A 19314-nucleotide genomic window follows, 5' to 3' on the forward strand; every position below is an offset into this window, starting at 1 on the left:
CTCTAGCCATTACATTAATAGATCAATTACATATTTCTTGGAAAAAATGTATCAATTTTTAAATTTTTTTAAAAAGGTGATGTGTGTTTGTTTTACTCTATATTTTACGTTGGATACTGCTTGTCTTGGTTGCAGTTTCCTGCCCTAAAACAGTACACCCTAATCCTGTTCCAAATTTGTAATCTGTGCCACCTATTGCATCATCTAAGACATCCACCAAGAAGAACCGAGCCCCCATGAAGTGAACCGCAGGTAGTTACAAGAGCAAGTGTGCAAATCCTTGTGCACACAGCAGGCTTGCTTACAAGACTGCCCTGGGACGGTGCCAAAAGCCCCACAAAAAACCAAGCTGTATCTGGTAAATTAGACCACTTGCTCTGTCAGAGAAAGTGCAGTGGCTTAACAGAGTCTGAATCGGCACAGCCTTTTCCATCCTTTCTCTCCATTATTTTGAGCGGACCTATAGGCCGGTTATTTAACTACTTGCTTTCGAGTCCTCCCGGAGGGAGGCGTTAACTTGCCAGAAACCCATCCCCATTCTTCGCTGCAAGACACAGTGCCAGAAGGAGGCCCTCAGCTCTCCCCGCTTCCCTGCTCTCCCCTTAACTCCAGCCCCTTCCTTTGCCCGACACGACGACCCCTACCCCCGCCCACAGCCCCGCGCCCCGCCGGCCGCCTTCGTTCAACCCCGGCACCTCCACCAACACCCGCCCCGGCCCCGCCCCCTCGCCCCCCTGACCCCGCCTGTCAGTCAATCGGGGCCCAGCCGCGGGGGGCGGGGCCGAGGCGCCAGCCGCAGCCAATCGGCGCGCGAGGTGCGCGGCGCCCCGGCCAATCGGTGTCTCGCTTCTTCGTGGGTGCGGCGGCCGCTGTCGGTGCGCCCCGCTGAGAGCCGCGGGCCCCGCCTGCCGCCTGTCGCTGTCGCCGGCGCAGCCGTCGCGGTAGCAGCCGCAGCCGTAGCAGCCGCAGCCTGGCCCAGCCCCTGCCCCGGAGTCACTGACGATGAGCCCCCGCGCTGCCCAGCGCGCGTCCCGCCCTGCCCGCCCGAGCCCATTCATCTAGCGACTGGTGAGGGGCGGGCCGGTGCGTCCGGCGGGGGAGCCGCTCGGGGGACGGGTCCTGTCGGAGGGGTCGGGACGGCGGCGGCGGGGCTTGAAGGAATGGGGAGAGCTCCGGGCAAGGCAGCCACGGAGTGTAAAGGGCAGCCGGCCACGTAGGATGGGAGGGGAGCGGCTTCGTGTCTCGGCCGCCTGTGTCAATAAGTCTCTTGTGTCGCTCGTCGCTCCCTGGCTACGTGGACTGGTGTGGTGGGAGTCAGAGTAGCCCCTTGCCCCTCTGCCTCCCCCTGGCGTCTGTCTGGCTCCCTGAAGCACTTCAGACCTTCCCCCGCCTTGACACTGGCCGCAGCCTCTTGACAGGTTTCCTTAGATGTGGATTCAGGGAAAGCTTGTCGTGTTTCTCGCCTTCTTGGTGATACTTGCTTGGTTTTGGTAGCAGCTCACAGTGCTGCTGGATTAGACCAGCAGCGTAAGCACTGGAGAGCCGAGGTCTCGCAACTATCTTAAAAGGATACTTCCATGCAGTCTTCCTAGGCGAAATACAACTCTTTTTTTGGTTATGTGGTCAGTGTAGTTGCTTGTCTTCGTGGAAATAGATCACAGCTTGTGGTTTACAAAAAAGAGTAATCGCCCACCAACATCTGGTGTGGGTAGTCTATAATAAAACTGTACCAGAAGTTCACAGTTAATTCAAAAATGTCAGTTTTTCCCAAGATGGAAAAGTCCTTGATGGATTTATCGGATAAAATTTGAAGTGTGGTGAAATTCTAGAGCACACTTGTGGTTTGTTGTGTTTGACTTCCCTTCAGCATTTTCTGTTTCAATAAAGCCTATAGCAAGATCCTGATGGGTTGTGGAAGTGACTGTAGCTGCACTCACTGTACTTCTGTCTATACTGCTTTATGTTCTAATTTTTTTAAACAGTATTAAGTTATTAAACAGAAGTAGTCCTCAGTATTTCTAGATGAGCTGAGCACAGTATTTTGCACTTTACTGTTTATGTACTATGATTCCCAACTAATAGATGCGCTCTGACGTTTGTAGCTGAATTTAGCTACCAATGGTACTTTGGTCTTTTTTTTGACAGACGTGTCAGCCTTTAATTGGCAGTGCTGCTTAGCTCAGCTAGGAGCAGCTGAATTAGAGTTGTTCAATCGCTGAATGTCTCATTCTGATAAGGATTATGCTGTTGTCACTGCAGAGGAGGAAGTTATAGGAAATCTGGAGAGAGCCTCTAAAGGTCACTTGTGCTGGGGTGTACCTGTGCCAAGTGGTGGCATGGAGGCCCCAGCCCAGTAAATGAAGCAGCTTGGATCTACCATGGCCCAAGGGACATAGTGGGCATGGTGGAATGTGGTGTCTTCCAAAGCAAGTTGGTTTTCCTTCGTAGCTTTGCTTCTGGGTAGGTGACATTTATTTATAACTTGAGCATTTTGCTTGCTCTCTAGCCTGTTTTGAGAGCCTCATGTGCATTCAATTTGTCATTTGAAAATCCTTCCTGACCTATAATCTGAATCTTTTATGAAATTTGAACGAATGACTACTTTGCCCACTGTCAGGAGTAAAATGGACTGGAATTTTGATTTTTCTTCTTTCTGTAACAGACGCCTTATTCAAAGGCTCTGGGGGGTCTGCTGAAGCCACAGCTGAAGGAGAAAAGAGATCCAATTTGCTTGTACTCAGGGGTTGTTCCATAAATATTCTGAATCCCAGTGTCTCTTTCCAAGTTTTTCTCTTGCTTACTTGCTTCTCTTAGAGCTTGCCGTCTGAGCTAGAAGCAGGACTCTACCTGATGTTTTGTGCATTGAGAAGAGCAGAACCCTTGTTTTTTGTGTCTCATGTTGCAATGCTCCTGTTATATAGTCAAGAAGCTGCTTTTTTTAAAGGTTTCTATATGGGAATTTCAGACTGCTAAACCACTCTTACCTACTGCATAGCTTAGATTTACCTGTTTTTCCTTGTACATTCAATCACTTTTCTCCCCATAAAATATATTTGCTGTTCAAGGGATTGGAAAACCTAGATTTTTGCCCATTCTTCAACAAATGTACAAGGAATTTCTGAACAGGTTAAACTATCTGTGGATATGTAATTTGAGTAGGAATTAGTAATCTAACTGTTCTTTAAAGGCTAGGACAATGTGCTACCTGTACCTGAACGGTGTACTTGCTTTGTTTATCTAGGAATTCATCTGTGTCTCCTTGAGGATATCTTGCTAAATGCCAGTGCTAAGCCTGTTTTTTTGCTACCCTCAATTTTCTAGTCACTTTTGTCAGATTCTAAACTGTTACTTTAATACGTATTAGTGAAAGTTGCTTTTAGGTAAGACTATAGTTAGCAGAAAGTCTTGGAAAAGTGGTAACATGATAGCAAATTCCCATGCCTTTAGTTCTGTAAGCCTTTTTTTATTAGTTTACTAATCAAGTAGTCTGTGTAGTGAAGTTTGCTTTGGGTACAAATATTTTCAGGATTTTCTGTGCTGTTATGGTTACAGGTCTTTTGTGATGTTATGAAACAAATGTGAATGGACCAATGTGGAGAAATGTCAGCATGCTTGTTTAAAAAACAACCCCCTTCCATTCCACACTGGAAATATTTAAGATGTTGCAATACCCTTATAAGGATGGACTTCCTGAAATGTATGGCGTTGCCAGTCATCTTTCACTTCCCTTAGCAACTTATTATCAAAGTGAAAAGGAAATTAATTCAGTACCTTCAGAAAAGCTATAATGTTTTTACTTATTCTTTTTTAAAAGGAATGTTGTTAGAATTGACAAGGAAAGCTCTAGGCTTCTTTGATATGGAAAATAGAAACCATTACTTAGTTCTGTTTTAGGAGAGCCAAATTAGGGGAGCTAGGTCATTTTTTACCATGTGCATTTTAGATGCAACTGGTATTTAGGGAAATTAGTAACACTTAAAAATAATTTAATAAAGCCCAATAGAAAAGCAGTGAATGGAATGAAGTTATGCCTATTTCAAGGTCTTGAGAATTATGTTTTTAGTAAAGCAGCCTGAGGATGGGTTTCAGGGCCATGTGACTAATTTGACAATTGAGTTACTTTAATGCAGTGCACATTGAAGATGCAAACCCAGCAACCTGCCTTTGAGTGGCACTGAATTCTGAGCAGCTGAATCTCTACTGTATTCTCTTTCATTTGCATATAAGACCATTGTCTGTATTAAATGAAAAAAGCCACAACAGCAGCTGCTAGCCACTGTCTTGGTACCAGTATCCACATCCATGTTAGCCAGGTTTTGGTAGATCTAATACCCGAGTATAGGCGTTCATCAGGAAGAATTGGAAGGACCACAGATGGGAGTTCTAGTATCAAATCAGGCTGGATGCCAGAAACTTACATTGACACTGCCAACCATGAGGTGAGGGTTGGTTGTTGTTTCCTTGTACCTCTGAGCCAAGAAAACACAATCTCTGTGGTAATACTTTCTAGAAAAAGAGGAAATTGGGAATGCATTGGTAGCGAATATGATAGACAGAGAGGTTTCTGGAACTTCACAGTGGGAGGCTTCATTTTTCCCAAATGTTGAGATTTCATGTCTACCGTCTGCTGTTTGCAGGAAATGAAATCTATCACCATCATCCTTAGTCACCAAAGTATTTGTAGAATCTTTGTTCACTTCATACTCAGGAGAGGTGTGACAGCTTTGATTTTTGTAATGACTTCTTAAGAGAAACAGATTTTTGAGGCAACCACAGTAGGCAGAGAGCTGCTTTTTCAGCTGTAGGAGTTCTGCCTCCTTACGGTCAGATGACACATCAGACACTCCTTGGAGGGTGTCTGACAGCTCTGGTGCAGTGATGCTTTGCCTTCTCTGAGGGGGAGAGCTGAGTGAGACAGCTCTACCTACCCATTTGCAGGAGGCAAGATACCACAAACACTTTCTTGCTACTAAAGAATTGCTTCCAAATTGGTTGCAATCTTTTAAATTTTCCTGGGCTGTGAACATGTATAATAGATAGCTCATGTCTCTGAGGGTTAGAAACCCACTTGCTGCTGAAATAAAATATCTTTGGGATACTCTGAACACTGCTCCAATTCTTTCATTTTTTGTTTTTTTTTTTCTATAATAAAAGGTTAATTAGGAATGAATTTTTAAAAATAGATTGGATTCCAGGTAATACCTACTGTATCATAAAAGTGTTAAAAATATTGTAGCCTTATTTAGCTTATGTCTCTTAATTATTACATTAGGAAGACCCTGATGTTATAACATGAATGTGATTTGTTCTAGAGAAGGCTACAGAAATATCTGCAAATAAAAGTGTAAACACATAATCAAAAGGGCACTCTGTTCTAGATCATCTTAATTCAAAGTTTAAAAAATGCTGGTGCTTCCTGTTTTGTGCTTGTTTTAGGTGCTCACTCTTCAGCTGGGACTTCATATACTAGAAGTAAGCATTTGGCAGCAGAAAGGTTTTCACACAGACCTGAACTTCAATTCAGAATTTGAAAGTTTTAAGGTGTCTCATGAGGACTTCCTTTGTATAACAGCCCGATCTGATTACCGCCCTCTTTCAGATATTGTTATAATGTGACAGGGTTTGTTACCAGCCTGACAGTCTTAATTGTGAAGAGGTGAAAACTTGATCTACAGCCTTCTGCCTTAAGCTCAAGGTGTATATATCAATATACTAATATAGTATCTAGTCTTGTAATGTTTAGAGTAAAGAAAGGCTGGGTTGGAATGACTTATAAAGAAATAATTCAGCAGAGTCAGGTTTCACATAGCTGCAGTAAATGTCACTGTGATGGAGTTAGTGTGAGGAAGGCAGGCAGGCTTGTATTTCTGTCTAGTAGCAGACTTGTTATTCTTTTAATGTTTGATTTGTTATCATGCTGTTTTGGTGTTTGATCGGGCTAGAGCTCAGGTGCTTTCAATGAGTTTTTCTCTAGCCTCTCTGTTCCTTTCCTGTAATGACACAAGTCTCAGGATTTGCTTCCTTCTGGATAATCTTCTGATGCAATTCAGTGCCTTAGATAGGTGTGTATCTGCACAAAGGAAGGTATGGCACAGGGGACAGCAGGACTGCTTCCTTGGGTGGTGGTGCCATTTCATACCAGTTTATCTAACAGATTAGTCAACCTTATTTTGTCTCCCCTGAGTGATTTTTCTTAATGTTCTTTTTATTTTTACCTTTTTTTTCCGTGTAGCACTAATAGTAGTGTTTAAACAATGTGCTATATTTAAGATGTGCTTTACAAGGCATGCATACAATTTTTGCTTCTTACACAACATAATTTTATTGCCTAGTGTCATATTGATGAAATCTGATAAATTTTTCCTGTAGATCTCCAAATATTTGGGTTTTTTTAAAAATTAGATTTTTAAAATTTTTAATTTAAATTTTTTAAAATTAGTTTTAAAAAGGTGTTTGATGCATTGGCAGTCTGAGTGCGCTAATAGTTACCTATCACACTTTGATTTATTGGAGCAACAAGTCAGCCTTTGTTCTTGAAATCAGAGCTCTTTTTCAAACCTGTCCACACCCATATATGATAAATTTCTTGTTTTACTCCAGAAGTTTGTATGTTGTTTGGAAAATGCCCCATGGAGTGTACTGAAGCTTGCTGTGACAAATGTAGGCTGAACAGTTGTGGTCAGTTCTAGTCTCAGAAAGATTTCTGAATGTTAGCCCTGGTCAGGGATGAGGGACTAAATTGTAGTGAATAAAAATGCTTTTTTTTTTTCTACTTCAGTTTCCTGCTCTTCAAAGTTGCTTTGAAGGTATGCACTGAACAATTTCTGATCTGTAGATTTGCATTCTGAGTATTTTAACCCTTCTGAATGAGGTGGAAAAGTAATTGTTGAAAGCTGTGTTATGAGATATTTGAATGAATAGTCTTGGATTGGAATTTTTTTTTTCTGGAAAGTTTAGATTCCATTACTAATGTTTGCTCTAAACTGATTGCTTGCAGCTTTATGGAAATCTTGATGATAATTCTTGAAACAGGAGGAGGACTGGGATTTCTTTTTTCAAATAAAAGCATATTTTTCTGATGTGTCTTTGCAAATAGAGATATTAAGAAAATATGATTATACATTCAGTGGCTGAAAAGCAATGGAAGCTAAGCTCAACAGGCTTTTTCCATGAGGCTGGGGTCAAGGAGTAGGGTGTGAACATTTATAATGACTGCTAAGCTGAGTAGGGTGGAGGAGTTTTGTTTTGTTGGGTTTTTTTGTTGTGTGTCCCTGTCTTAACCCCCCCTTCTCCCCCATTTCCCACTCTGAGGGTTTGGTAACATTTTTAGTTTTATTTCTTTGTCTTTCAGGATGGAATTGTTTAGCTTTTCTTGGAGTATTTTACTCATGGGTAGAACAACTTTAACTTACGTTTTGCACAGTGAACAAAAACATGAACTGAATACTGTTTCACTCACTTTGAAACATCTGGGAGACTGAAGTGTGAGTTTTTTGGGGGACTTACTAGCAGTTCACACTAAATTAGTGTTGTATGTAGTGACTTATGTAGTTCACTTCTTCTGTTTTCTGGGTTTATGTGTGATTTTTATACTGCAGTCTGCACTTCTTGTGACAATTCTGACTATAACTGCACACATTTCGTAGGCTAGGTGAGTGCTTCTGTCAGGCCTCCTTTACTTCTGAGAAAAGGGATGCCAGAGAAAGATGGATATGCTGAAGATAAGTATACAAGCTAAGCAGAAGTGCTGTACGCCCCAGACTATGAATATACTTTCACGAAGAATTTTATTTTTTGCTTCCTTTTCCTTCTTCTTCCTTTACCTCTTCAACTTAGACCTTCATTTCCCTTTGCCTGTTTCAGGAGCTTTAGACCTTAGCCCTGCATGGGTGCTAACAGCCTGAATTCATGTCTCTTGTACAAGCTGCTTTTGTTTGCTTTGATGCCGTCCTCCCTCCCACCTTTGTGAGCAGCTCTGGGAGTGGTGGAGAGGATCCTTCCTGTTGATTCTGCAGAACAGAATTAGTAGGGACATGGGTAGACATTCGGGCCAGGGAAGAGAAAGTAGGACATAATTCTTCTATTGCAGTGGCTGTAAAGACTGGTGGTCCCTCCTTCCTTCTGGATATTACTAACAATGCCTCTGTTAGCCAAGGTGTGCTCAACAGCTGGGGGCATTTTTTGGTGGATGGCTTCCCCCTCGCTCAGTCTTTTAGTTCAGTTCTTGCTTTCTGATCACAAAGTAATGATACAGCTAGACACTAAACAGTTGGGGTCCTGAGAACCCTGAGCTTGGGAAAGGAAACTTTTTTGGATCTAGGTTATACCTTGTAGCCTAAGCAATTTATGTCAAAGAAAGGTAGGAGGTGCCTTTGGAGGCTGGGGTGGGGAAGGGAGTAAAGCTTTTTTAAGCTGACTGAATGTCTGAGTATAAGCTCAGATGGCATGGGCAGGTCAGTCAGCCCTTGTCACATTGTCTTGTCCTGTACTTGCTGGTTTGATATGCAGTTAAATCGGTATAGTTGCTGGGGAAAAGTGGTTTTGTTTACTAATCTGTTCTGGTTTGTTCTCTTTCAGGTCTCCCTTGCAATTATGGAGTTTTAGAAGAATAAGGTGGTGTGGAGGGGGAATCCCCCTCTGCACGCTAGAGGTAGTTCACTTTTGGAATTTTCTACGGACAAGAATATTTGTTATATAAGATGGTGAAATAAGACTTCTAAAAATATATATTTATAAGTATTTATTTGGATCAAGTGCCAAACATAACAGTACAAAGATTTCTAATGGCAGCTCAATAAACTTGGATTTACATCCTTGGAATTACAATTTTTCTAAGGCACTGTGCTGTGTACTGAATTGGAGTGCCTTGATACACTTAAGGGTTGTTCCCCTTAAGGAGAAGAGCAGCTTTAGAAGTGAAGATGAGTTCTTACATGCCAGAGTGCACTTCAAAGTGTCGATCTCTACAGCATGCTTTGGATGTTATTTCTGTAGTCACCAGGGGAAGTGAAGGCCAGATCAAGGCCTTTCTCTCTTCTTACTGCTACAATGCTGCAACTATCAAAGATGCCTTTGGTAGAAACGTTATACATCTTGCTTCGTCTTGTGGCAAAAAAGGTGTGCTAGACTGGTTGGCTGAGACCAAAGGAGTGGATCTCTTGGCGAAAGACAAAGAGTCTGGATGGACAGCTCTGCACAGAAGTATATTTTATGGATACATTGATTGTGTTTTGTCATTGCTGAAGGTGAGTGATTTGCAGCTGTAGTTTTCCTTGGCATCTACAATTTTTAGAGTTGTATTGATTATGTAAAAGTGTGTTTTTAAACTCGACTGAAAGCCTCTTGAGGGTTATCTTAATGCTGTGTTTAGATTGCAGTGCCTTAATTTACTTGAAGGTTGTCTCTGTTCATACAGATGTCTGCCTTTGCCCATGCAGAGATCAGCACTGAGTAAGGATCCCTGATTAATTGTGGGCTTCCTTGAAGACTTGCTTGTGTGGATGATATCAGGCTCAGGATCTTAAAAGTAGAGAGTGATCAGACTAAAGATACTCTGAAAATAGACTCTGCAGTGATTATATCAATTGATGTTAGAGAACATAAGGGAAGATTAAATGGAGTTACAATTAGAAATTAATCTTACATTTAAGAGATAAGCAATTCAAGATATGGAGTATTCTGTTAAGTGAATTTCCATTTCATTAGTATTTTAAACCACAGCTTTTTCTCAGTTCCCTTTATTCCTTTCTTAAAATAGCTATTTCTTCCCATCTTAGCAAGTTGTATATAATTTTGATTGATCTTCCTGCTGTTCCTCCTTTCTCAAGTACAGCAAAGGGAAGAGATGTTTGTTTGAGATATTCAGGGTCTCTAACCATGTGAGAAAATGAAATATTTGTGGTTAAGGGTTGTTTAAAAACAGACCTTTTAAGGCAGAGGATTTTCCATTTTGAATCCAGTCTTTTAAAATTACGGTGACTAGCCAGTTGTAGACATAACTCTCTGCTTTCTGCAAGACTTTAAGCAAAAAGATGGTGGATCCAGTATTTTTTAACTCTTGGAGGTCTGATAACTGTTAAATATGTATTTCATGTACTATGCCCTTACATAGTGGGATTTTTTCATTAAACTTGACAAAAGTAGATGTTTTTATAAGCATTGTACATATGAGTCTGTTCTCTAGAAAACTGGAAACTGTGTACAAGATACATGAAAAAGTATTCTGTCCTCTAGTGCATGTGTGTGTGTCTGTATCTTTGATATTTGCTTACAGGAGGCCTGTACAGGTTTTCCCTGATGTCTTTTACTTTTCCCCAGTGTCAGTTACATAAAGTGAATGAGAGTTTTTGCTAGCCAGCTCTGCTGATACTCTTCTAAGAAGCAGAAAAAACCCAGCTCATTGAGGGTGCTCTCTGTTCCTGTTCCTTAACTGAAGTCTGTCTGCTGTACTGCGTTATAAAGAGGATATGTTCTTAAGGTATTAAGAACAACAGGAACTGGTTATAGAATATAATTATGAAATAGCTGAGCTAGAAAGAGGTCTCTGAAGGTTGTTTAGTCCAGCCCCCATGCTCAGGCAAGGTCAGCTAGAGCAGGTTGCCCAGGACTGTGTCCAGTTGGATTTTGAGCAGATCATCAAACATCTCTGTTCCAGTGTTTTACTATCAGTGCAGTAAAAATGTGGTTTAGATTTAAACAGAATTTCTTATATGTTGGTTTGTGCCCATTGCCACGTTTTCTGTCCCTGGGTATCGCTGTGATCCCAATGCTTCACCTCCTCCAGTCAGGTATTTATTATGCATGATAAGGCATGCTGTCCCCCTGCCCCATACCAAACCTTCTCTAGGCTAAGCATCCCAGCTCTCTCGTCTTCTCTTTGAATGTCAGATTCCCCAGTCATTATTTTCATGGTCTTTTGCTGAACTTGCTCCTGTATGTCCATATCTGTCTGGGAGTCCAGACCTGAACCCAGCACTCCAGCTGTGGCTTGCCAGTGCTGAGTAATGCTTGCTGGCAACACTCCCACCTGCAGCCTTGGATGCTTTCACCATTCTTAACTCTGAGCTTGCTGGCTTGTGGTCATCTGATGGTCTACAAGAAGCCCTAAGTCCTTTTCCACTAAGGTGCTTTCTAGTCATTCAGCTTCCAGCTGTACCAGTTCACCAGGTTGTTCCTCCCCAGGGCCAGGATTTGCATTTCCCTTTGTTGAACTTTATGTGGCTCCTCTCAGCCCGTTGTTCCAGCCTGTCAAAGTCCCTTTGAATGTCAGCACAACCCTCTGACTTATCAGCCACTCCTCCTGGTCTTGTATCATCACGTTTGCTGAGGGAGCAGCACTCTAGCCTATCATCCAGGTTGTTAATCAAGATGTTAAACAGTACTAGCCCCAGAATCGGCCCCTGGGGTCCTAAACTAGCATGGATGATGGACTTCTGTGGGCTGGAGGCGGTCTTGGCTTATTCTCAGACTGTATCTAACTACAAGATTTGCAGCTCAGCAGTTGGAGTTTGTTTTCACAAATTCAGACCACGTGAATATCCCTGCAGCCTCTGTCTGCTTGTGAATATTTTAAATGACTTCCAAGGTGAAGAATATCCAGCTATCTGTTAAGTCGTAAAAATAGCTCAGTCTTTTCTGTTATGTGGTGATTTAATCCCAGACCTGTTGCACTGGGGTTGTCTTTATAATTTGGGGAATGTATGTTGTTCTTCTGGCGAGTGTTTTTCCAAAGAAAGTTGTTGCATTTTATGTGTTTACCTCTTAAGTGTGAGGTTCTGTAAGGTTTTGCTTTGTATTAGCCATGAACTCAGGTACACAGGTACAGCTGTATTAGCCATTAGGTTCTATTTGAGGACATCTGGAGTTCTTCCCTTTAGGGAAATGATTGATGACGCTTGACTTCCTCCCTAAAACCAATGCTGCTGTAGCAGCACTGTTTTGTATTGAGAAAATGGTATTTACAGAGATTGTCTGTGTCTTTCTAAGTTCTAAAAGAATGACCTATTCATGCTTTGTGCCTCTGAATCTTTCCAAGTGCTCTCTTTCCTTGCTGTTTGTGTCCTCTTGCCTTTTCTCAGCAAGTGTGAAACTCTGTTCTTTGATTGTTTTCAAAGTAATAGTAGTTTTATTTTCTCACTTGCCTAGCTGTGATTCTGTAAAATGCCAGTTTAAGAAAATAAGTCCTTCGAAGCTGGTAAATTCATTTTTGGTGAATGCTTGCCAGTCCTAGATGTCAGTGCTTTATCTTCACATCTGTTTCCTTTGTGTTTCGCTGGTTACATTTTTGTTACACAGTCAGTGTTGAGACAATAAAATCCGTGTTAATAGATCAACAAGATGTATACATGGCAGAACAGATTTGCAGTGGTTTTTTTTTTTAGATTTGCTTACAGTTTACTTAAATCTGAAGATTTTCTTTTATCAGTATTAAACTTCAGTTAAAGATGTGTTTTGGTCCTTAAAGGTTTACCTGGTTTACTTCAAACCGTGCAGTTAAAATTAACTTCAGTTCTTCTCCTCTCCTCTTTCAGCATGGCGTTAGTCTGTATGTTCAGGATAAAGAAGGCTTATCAGCCCTGGATCTTGTGATGAAAGATAGGCCTATCCATGTGGTGTTCAAGAAAACCGGTAAGAAATAAAATAGTCTAATTTGTATTTTGCAGTGAGATCTCTTTCAACAATGTATTAATGTATGTACCAGTGTATGCAATATTTTCTGGTTTTACTTGGGACTTCATAAATTGTGAGATGCCTGATGCTAATGTTGATCATCTGTACAATATTATTAGAATATTTTGTCATGGCACCTTATCTTACAATATTAAATGTTTTTAAAGTTCAGTTTTAGGTAAAAAAAAGCTTTTCAGTTTTTAGATAGAAACAACTATCTTGTTGTTTTTTGAAGTCAATGTGCACAATACTGGTAAATTTGCAAGCTTCAGGGAGGATCTTTTTCATTACAGATCCCACAGAAGTCTATACCTGGGGAAACAATATAAATTTTACTTTGGGTCATGGTGGTCAACAGGGTAGACATCATCCTGAACTGGTGGACCTTTTTCCTCGGAATGGCGTGTATATCAAACAGGTATTCTTAAAGTATTATGCAGGCACCTTTCTTGGTGAGGGGGAAAATGTATCCAAGAAGTTGTCAAGTGTTGAAAATTTGCATGGAAAAAACAGTTTTTGCTGCCTGCTCTCTGCCCACCTCCTTACCTCCCTGCAATCCCAATCACCTTTAATGAAATTGTGGTTCTCTGTTTCAGTGGGGAGAACAGGGGTTTTTATATGATTTGCTTTGGATATATGGCTTCTATATCATTAAATATGTTCAGAAGCTTGATACTTCTGTAACTGTTTTGAGCTGCTGACTTCCTGTGCAACTCCGGTATTGAACTGAAGTGGAATAATAAATGTGTTTTGTACATGTTGAATTAAAATTCATCTTGTGTTCAAAGCAGCATGTGCTGTTAAGCACATTTCCTGTAGCAGTACCTTTGTTTCTGATAACTTCTTGGGACTTCAGTTTGAGAATACTTGAAAGTTTGAAGTACAACTGGAGCAAACATTCAGGGCAGGCAATCTGTGCTGCAGTCTTAACATGTTTTTCTTTGGCACTTCTGAGGCAGCATTGTGGACCTTAAAACTCAATCTTTTGAGTTTCTGTTAGCCTGTGGGGCCATGCTTGATCTTATTGTAATACACTGAAACTGTTGATCTCTTCAAGTAGGTTAAGGCAGTACATAATATATTTAGAGCAAGTATTTTGTGTGCCCTATGATTTAATACCAGTATCTTTCTTGTATTTTCATGAACATATCTTTATTAAAGCAGAATTTCTTCACAAAGTACTTAGGTGTTTTCAGATTATCCAGGAAAATTAATTTGTCCTATGTTGCCTCTTCCCAATACATTTTTTGCTCTTTTTTCAGGTGGTACTCTGCAAATTCCACTCTGTGTTCCTTTCCCACAAAGGTCAAGTGTATACATGTGGACATGGACAAGGAGGGCGCTTGGGTCATGGTGATGAACAAACATGCCTGGTATGCAGTTTTATGTTATCTCTTTTAGTCTAGCATGATGTTTCTTTTCTTTCTAACAGCAAGTCTAAAAAGGGAATTAGAGTTTCTATCAGTGTACTTTCAAAATGAGTTTGCTGTTGATTTTAAACCAAAGCCCTTGCTTCTCACCAAGTAATAGAAAAACTTCTCCAGTTCTAATAGTGAGGTGGCAGAGAGTAGAGGAACGTGCATTTAATTATAGTTTAACTTAAGATAGCTAGATGCAGTGGTCAAACTTGTGTTATGGCTGAGCTGATTTAAAGGCCAGCTGATGCTAGATAAGTGGAAGCAAATGTTTTTTGACTGGGCTGTCTCCTTAAGCAGGTTTGTGATGCCTTCTGATGAGGGCCAAAGCTAGCACAGAGAAACAGCAGTACTGTGAAGCTGTGGTGGCAGAAAAAAGGATGGTAGGGTTGCTTTTTACTAGACTTACGCAACTATTAAGTGAAAATTCACTTATCATTTTCATTTGAATAGTACATTGTTGCAATGCACAAAACTAAAATTTGAGAAGACTAAGATTTGATGACAATACAATTCTTAGACTTAAGCATCTTATCCTAGCTGGTAGTGTGCATTTAGCTTTCAGCGCAATAATTTTTAAAATTTTCTAATATCAGGTATCTGACAGAACTTGATACTCTGTTGCTGAATGCTATTAGTGGAGACTAGAGCTCAAATTTTCTTTTTTTTTAAGAAAATAATTCTGTTAAATTAGGATTTTTTTTTTCAAATTTCTTTTCGAAACTGTGATGTTACATAGTTGAATAAAGGAGAACTCACGCTAGAGTACATGAAGAGTCAACGATACAGAGCTGCTTCCTTATCCGGTGAAATTTTATTAAGATTATCCTGTGTTGGAGGGAGATAGCTTTGGTGTTCATGGTATTTAAAAAGAAAAGCAAGAGGTGATAGTTAATATTTGTTCAGCTGTCCTGAAGATGTAGTTTCCAATCTAATTTCAGAGCAGGTAGTTTAAAATTCGTCTCCCCTGATAGCAAAGGACATTTCCCTGATAGCATTTCAAATGAAAGTAATTCATCTTACTGCATTGAATGTAGTTGTTATGTTAATGAATGTGTTGTGTGTTCAAAGGCATTTTATCTTTATTTCAATATTTGGTCATGACTTTCTGTTGGTGTAACTTCAGTTTCATAGATGGCCACTGGTTAATAACAAACCAGTATGCTTTTATATCAATTTTATTTTTTTCTTATTCAGGTTCCAAGACTTGTGGAAGGCTTAACTGGTCATCAGTGCTCCCAGATAGCTGCAGCTAAGGATCATACTGTTGTTTTAACAGAAGATGGATATGTTTACACATTTGGTTTGAACACTTTCCATCAACTGGGTATTCTTCCTCCTCCTTCTAATTGCAGTGTTCCTAGACAGGTAAAAATAACATCAGTCACAGCTTAATGGTTTGGTGGTGTTGCTTTAGTTTTTTTTTTAACAGAAAGTAAAATGTGAAGATTATAAAAATAACTTCTAAACTTTTTCAGAATAGCAAAGTTTAATGTGAGTTCAGATAAATCTTGATTCTGTGTTTTCAGACATCTCAGATCTTAACTGTGTTCTGATGAATGTCTTCATTTGTAACCTGAAAAATACCAAAATTTGTAGTGTGAAGTATGATACAAGGTAAAATTGCCAAAACCCTTTTCTTCTCTCTTCCCCAAATTGTTCTGTAGCTGAAGTGATGTAGAATTAATAGGTATGTATCACTTGAGATTCATGCTCTTAACTCCTTTTGAATCAGTGGATGATGGCTCTCAGGGTTTAATCATTATGTCCTTCGCTGGAAGCACTGGAGTCAGTGCTTTGGGAAGAGTAGTGACAGGGAAGAGGGGGTATGGGCATCAGCAACTTAACTGTATTCCTATGCTTAATCTCTAAATTTAATCTTTTTTGTAAGTAAAGAAGCTTTACATTACCTTTTGTTGAAAGGAACCTTCATCCGAAGTAGAAGAGCACTGCATTATCAGTGTTTGAAAGTAAAAAAGAATGATTGGCCAAAATGCAAGAGGATAGTGTTTTGGGGTACCATGTGTTCTTCAACAGTGTAATGACAGCTCTATAGCCGCAGTATTTGCTTTGATTTTATCATCTTAATCTGGAAAAATCAAGTAAATGTGAAGTATGGGATTAGTCGTGTCGTGTTCTGCACTGTGTTTAGGCCATTAGGACTTTAAACTTTTAAACTTCTAGCTGACATTTTGCAGCACCTGAGTCTTCTGTGGCTGTGCTATGCATGTCCTGTTCAGTCTTGTTCAGCATCTTACGTATGAAGACAGCCTAAGGAGACTTGATTCCAGTTCTGATTGGAAACAAAAAGTTTAGTTCTTTTTGTCATTATTGCAATAGTGCCCCACTTGACAAACTTCTGAAATAATCTGATTTATTAGACTGTATTTGGATTGATATTAGTGCGTTGTTCTTACTGACATTAGGAGTTAAATGTTGTCAGAAGTTTGTACATGTGAAATTCACCTGTTGCTACTTAATATTAAGATGTACTTTGGATTTGTGCTTAGGTTCAGGCAAAAAACCTGAAAGGTAGAATGGTGATTGGAGTGGCTGCAGGCAGATTCCATACAGTGCTATGGACTAAGGAAGCAGTGTATACCATGGGGCTGAATGGCGGCCAACTAGGTAAGGTAGAAGCGTTCCGAAAGTAAAACCCAGCCATTGAAAGATGTTGTTCATGCTTAACCTGTCATCTGCTTCTTAGAACAGAAGCCTGGGTGAAGCTTTTTTTTCCTCTGTCTTTTTCTTTTTAAACCAATCTGATGACATCATCCCTTCACACTTCTTTCAAAGAATATTTTTCATTCCTACCAGTTACTTTCACATTTTGAGATGATAGGAGCTAGTCAGATTTAGCTCTCATTTGAACTCTTTATAACTTTTACCTTCCATGTATCTTGTACAGTCCTGCTTTTAGAGACTTTAAGGAAACATAATGTTGCTGTTTGTGTTGGAAGTTACTCCAAGGCATGCTTGTCTCCTTCCAGCAATCTGGCTGGCACTGCCTTTAATAAATTATAAACTAGCCTTCAGCTCTCCTGCTTATGTCCTTCTTTCATCAAGCACTGCAAACATGATACTGATAACTTTTTCCATACTAACTTTTTAAAGTGAAATAACTTGCCTATATCTAGATTTTTTTCAGCAATACCATTACCAGACTCTTCAATTAACTCTGTATTATTCTGAAGTCAAGAAAGAACTTATTAATAATATTACCAAATAGTGAACTTGATTTGTTGTATGAATGGGACATTTTAATTGCTTTTATCTTTTTTAATAAACAGGTATTGCTATATTGGTTTGGATTTGCATTTTTGCAGTTTTGTGTCTATGTGCAAACAAAACTGTGAGCTATCTTTGGTACTTAATCTGCATCAGCTCTGGCCTCAGGTTCCAGCTTTTTTTGTGTATTTTTTTTTAAGGTGTCAAAGGTATGTGAAAAAACTTGCCTTTGTCAGAGAAATACCTTACTAATGAATATCTTCTTGTTGTTTGTTTTTGTCTTTTTTTTTATATGCACCCATCATATAAGCTTTTTTTGTAGTTGCTTGTGTTGTTGGGATTATTCTGGCTAGCACATGGCCCAGTGCAGTACCACAGAGAGACAGTAATTGACTCCTAAGTGATACTGTGTCAGCTGGGCACCGTGGTAGACCTGTGGTGTTAAACCTTGCCCACATAAGACATTTGAGCACAACCCTACATTGTCCTGTGTCAGGGTTGCTTCCAGGTAGAGGTAGCTCTGCTGCTTGTTCTGCTCCGCTTTGTGGTGCAGGTGTAAGTGCCCTGCACACAAAACAGGATTATACTGTGTGTGAGAGTCCTGATGTCAGGTTTCTTGTTGCAACAGAGTAGCAATGGCCTGTTTTTATTCTATTTTTTAAATGTTTTCAGAGATCTTGCGTTACAGCTCCAACCTTTTCTGTTTCATGTAACTGCTGCCTTCATGCTTACCTGCACTTAGAGTAATTTTTTTGACAAGCTTATATTTGTCTTTCAATGTCTGAAATAATCTGTACTTTATGCCAGTGTTACAGTATTTCTACTATCTTGAATTGTCATATGATGAAATAAATATTCTTTTTTTGGAATCAAAGCACTGCCACCACATTAAATAGCTTCCCTGTAAAATATGCCTTACTTCATTTTTATGTATCAGATCTTGGTTTTTGGGTGTTTGTAGTGAACTATCGAGTATGTGTGGTGGGTCTCATCTGTTTAAGTATTTTGAAGATGAATTATCCTACCAAAAATCTTTTGGAATTTAGAGGTTCTTCAAAGTAGTGTAGCAAAGTATCCTTTAATTGCACAATGTATGGAATGGCAAATAATGTTTTTGTGGTATGTTGTTTTTTCTAGGTTATCTGCTGGATCCTAATGGAGAAAAATGTGTAACTGCACCTCGCCAAGTCTCTGCTCTACACCATAAAGACCTCTCTGTGTCCCTGGTCTCTGCAAGTGATGGCGCTACAGTATGTGTTTCTGAAAGAGGAGATATTTATTTACTTGCAGACTATCAGTGCAAAAAGATAGCTTCAAAGTATGTGTTACTTTTCTAATCTGTCATGAAGAACAATAGGTGAAGATTTCACTGTAGTTGTATACTTGCAAGATATTTTAAAGATTCTTGTGCATAAATTACAGAAAATGCAGTGGTGCCCTATGTTCTCCTCATTTGTAGTTCTTTCATATGAACTAGGGCTATCGTTTTTGTTTGTTTCTTCATTTTGTTTGGTTTTTTTTTTTTACAAGAGGCTAAGGTGCCACTTGCTGTTTACCAAAGATATTTAAAAAAACACATTAGGAGGAAATATTTTGTGCCATAAGTTTAAAAACATTGAAACTTGTATTTTTTCTTCCTCTGTTAGCCTTAATTTGTTTAAGTGCATCTTGGTAGAGACACTGAAGATCTGCTGTTTTGTTTATTTATGTTGTTATGATTTTGAATCAGTAATTTGGGATCTGAATTTCATAATTAATGTGTAGATACAGTATGTTATAAAGGGTAATTTAGGTTGCAAGAAGGACCTTGTAAAGTCATCTGGTCCATATATATGGATATAAAACCTGTTGAAGAAGCTGGATTTTTGACTCATGAATTTAGGAAATTATTTAATCCTGTTCTCTTTTACTTAGTTTGCAATAACAGATTAGAATAAATTTTTTTAGATTTGATTTTGCCCAGCTAACTCCTCCCTAGTTTTTCAGCTTCACTTCAAATTCT

General features: G+C 39.7%; 1 protein-coding gene across 2 annotated transcripts in view; it reads left to right on the forward strand.

Annotated features, from left to right (window-relative positions):
* The first annotated feature begins 872 nt into the window (after positions 1 to 872).
* The window catches only part of IBTK (inhibitor of Bruton tyrosine kinase), a 57769-nt gene continuing 39327 nt past the window's right edge, over positions 873 to 19314 (forward strand). The window contains exons 1-8 of one of the 2 annotated variants that reach the window (XM_039569119.1): positions 873 to 1068; positions 8578 to 9245; positions 12531 to 12627; positions 12963 to 13087; positions 13932 to 14042; positions 15282 to 15452; positions 16595 to 16712; positions 18450 to 18630. In XM_039569119.1, coding sequence (XP_039425053.1) covers positions 8922 to 9245; positions 12531 to 12627; positions 12963 to 13087; positions 13932 to 14042; positions 15282 to 15452; positions 16595 to 16712; positions 18450 to 18630 — 1127 coding nt within the window. In that variant the 5' untranslated portion in view covers positions 873 to 1068; positions 8578 to 8921. The remainder of the gene's footprint in view (positions 1069 to 8577; positions 9246 to 12530; positions 12628 to 12962; positions 13088 to 13931; positions 14043 to 15281; positions 15453 to 16594; positions 16713 to 18449; positions 18631 to 19314) is intronic. The other variant, XM_039569118.1, reaches the window with a different exon arrangement.

The sequence above is a fragment of the Corvus cornix genome, chromosome 3 (genome assembly GCF_000738735.6).
Source record: "Corvus cornix cornix isolate S_Up_H32 chromosome 3, ASM73873v5, whole genome shotgun sequence".
Taxonomy (NCBI): Eukaryota; Metazoa; Chordata; class Aves; order Passeriformes; family Corvidae; genus Corvus; species Corvus cornix.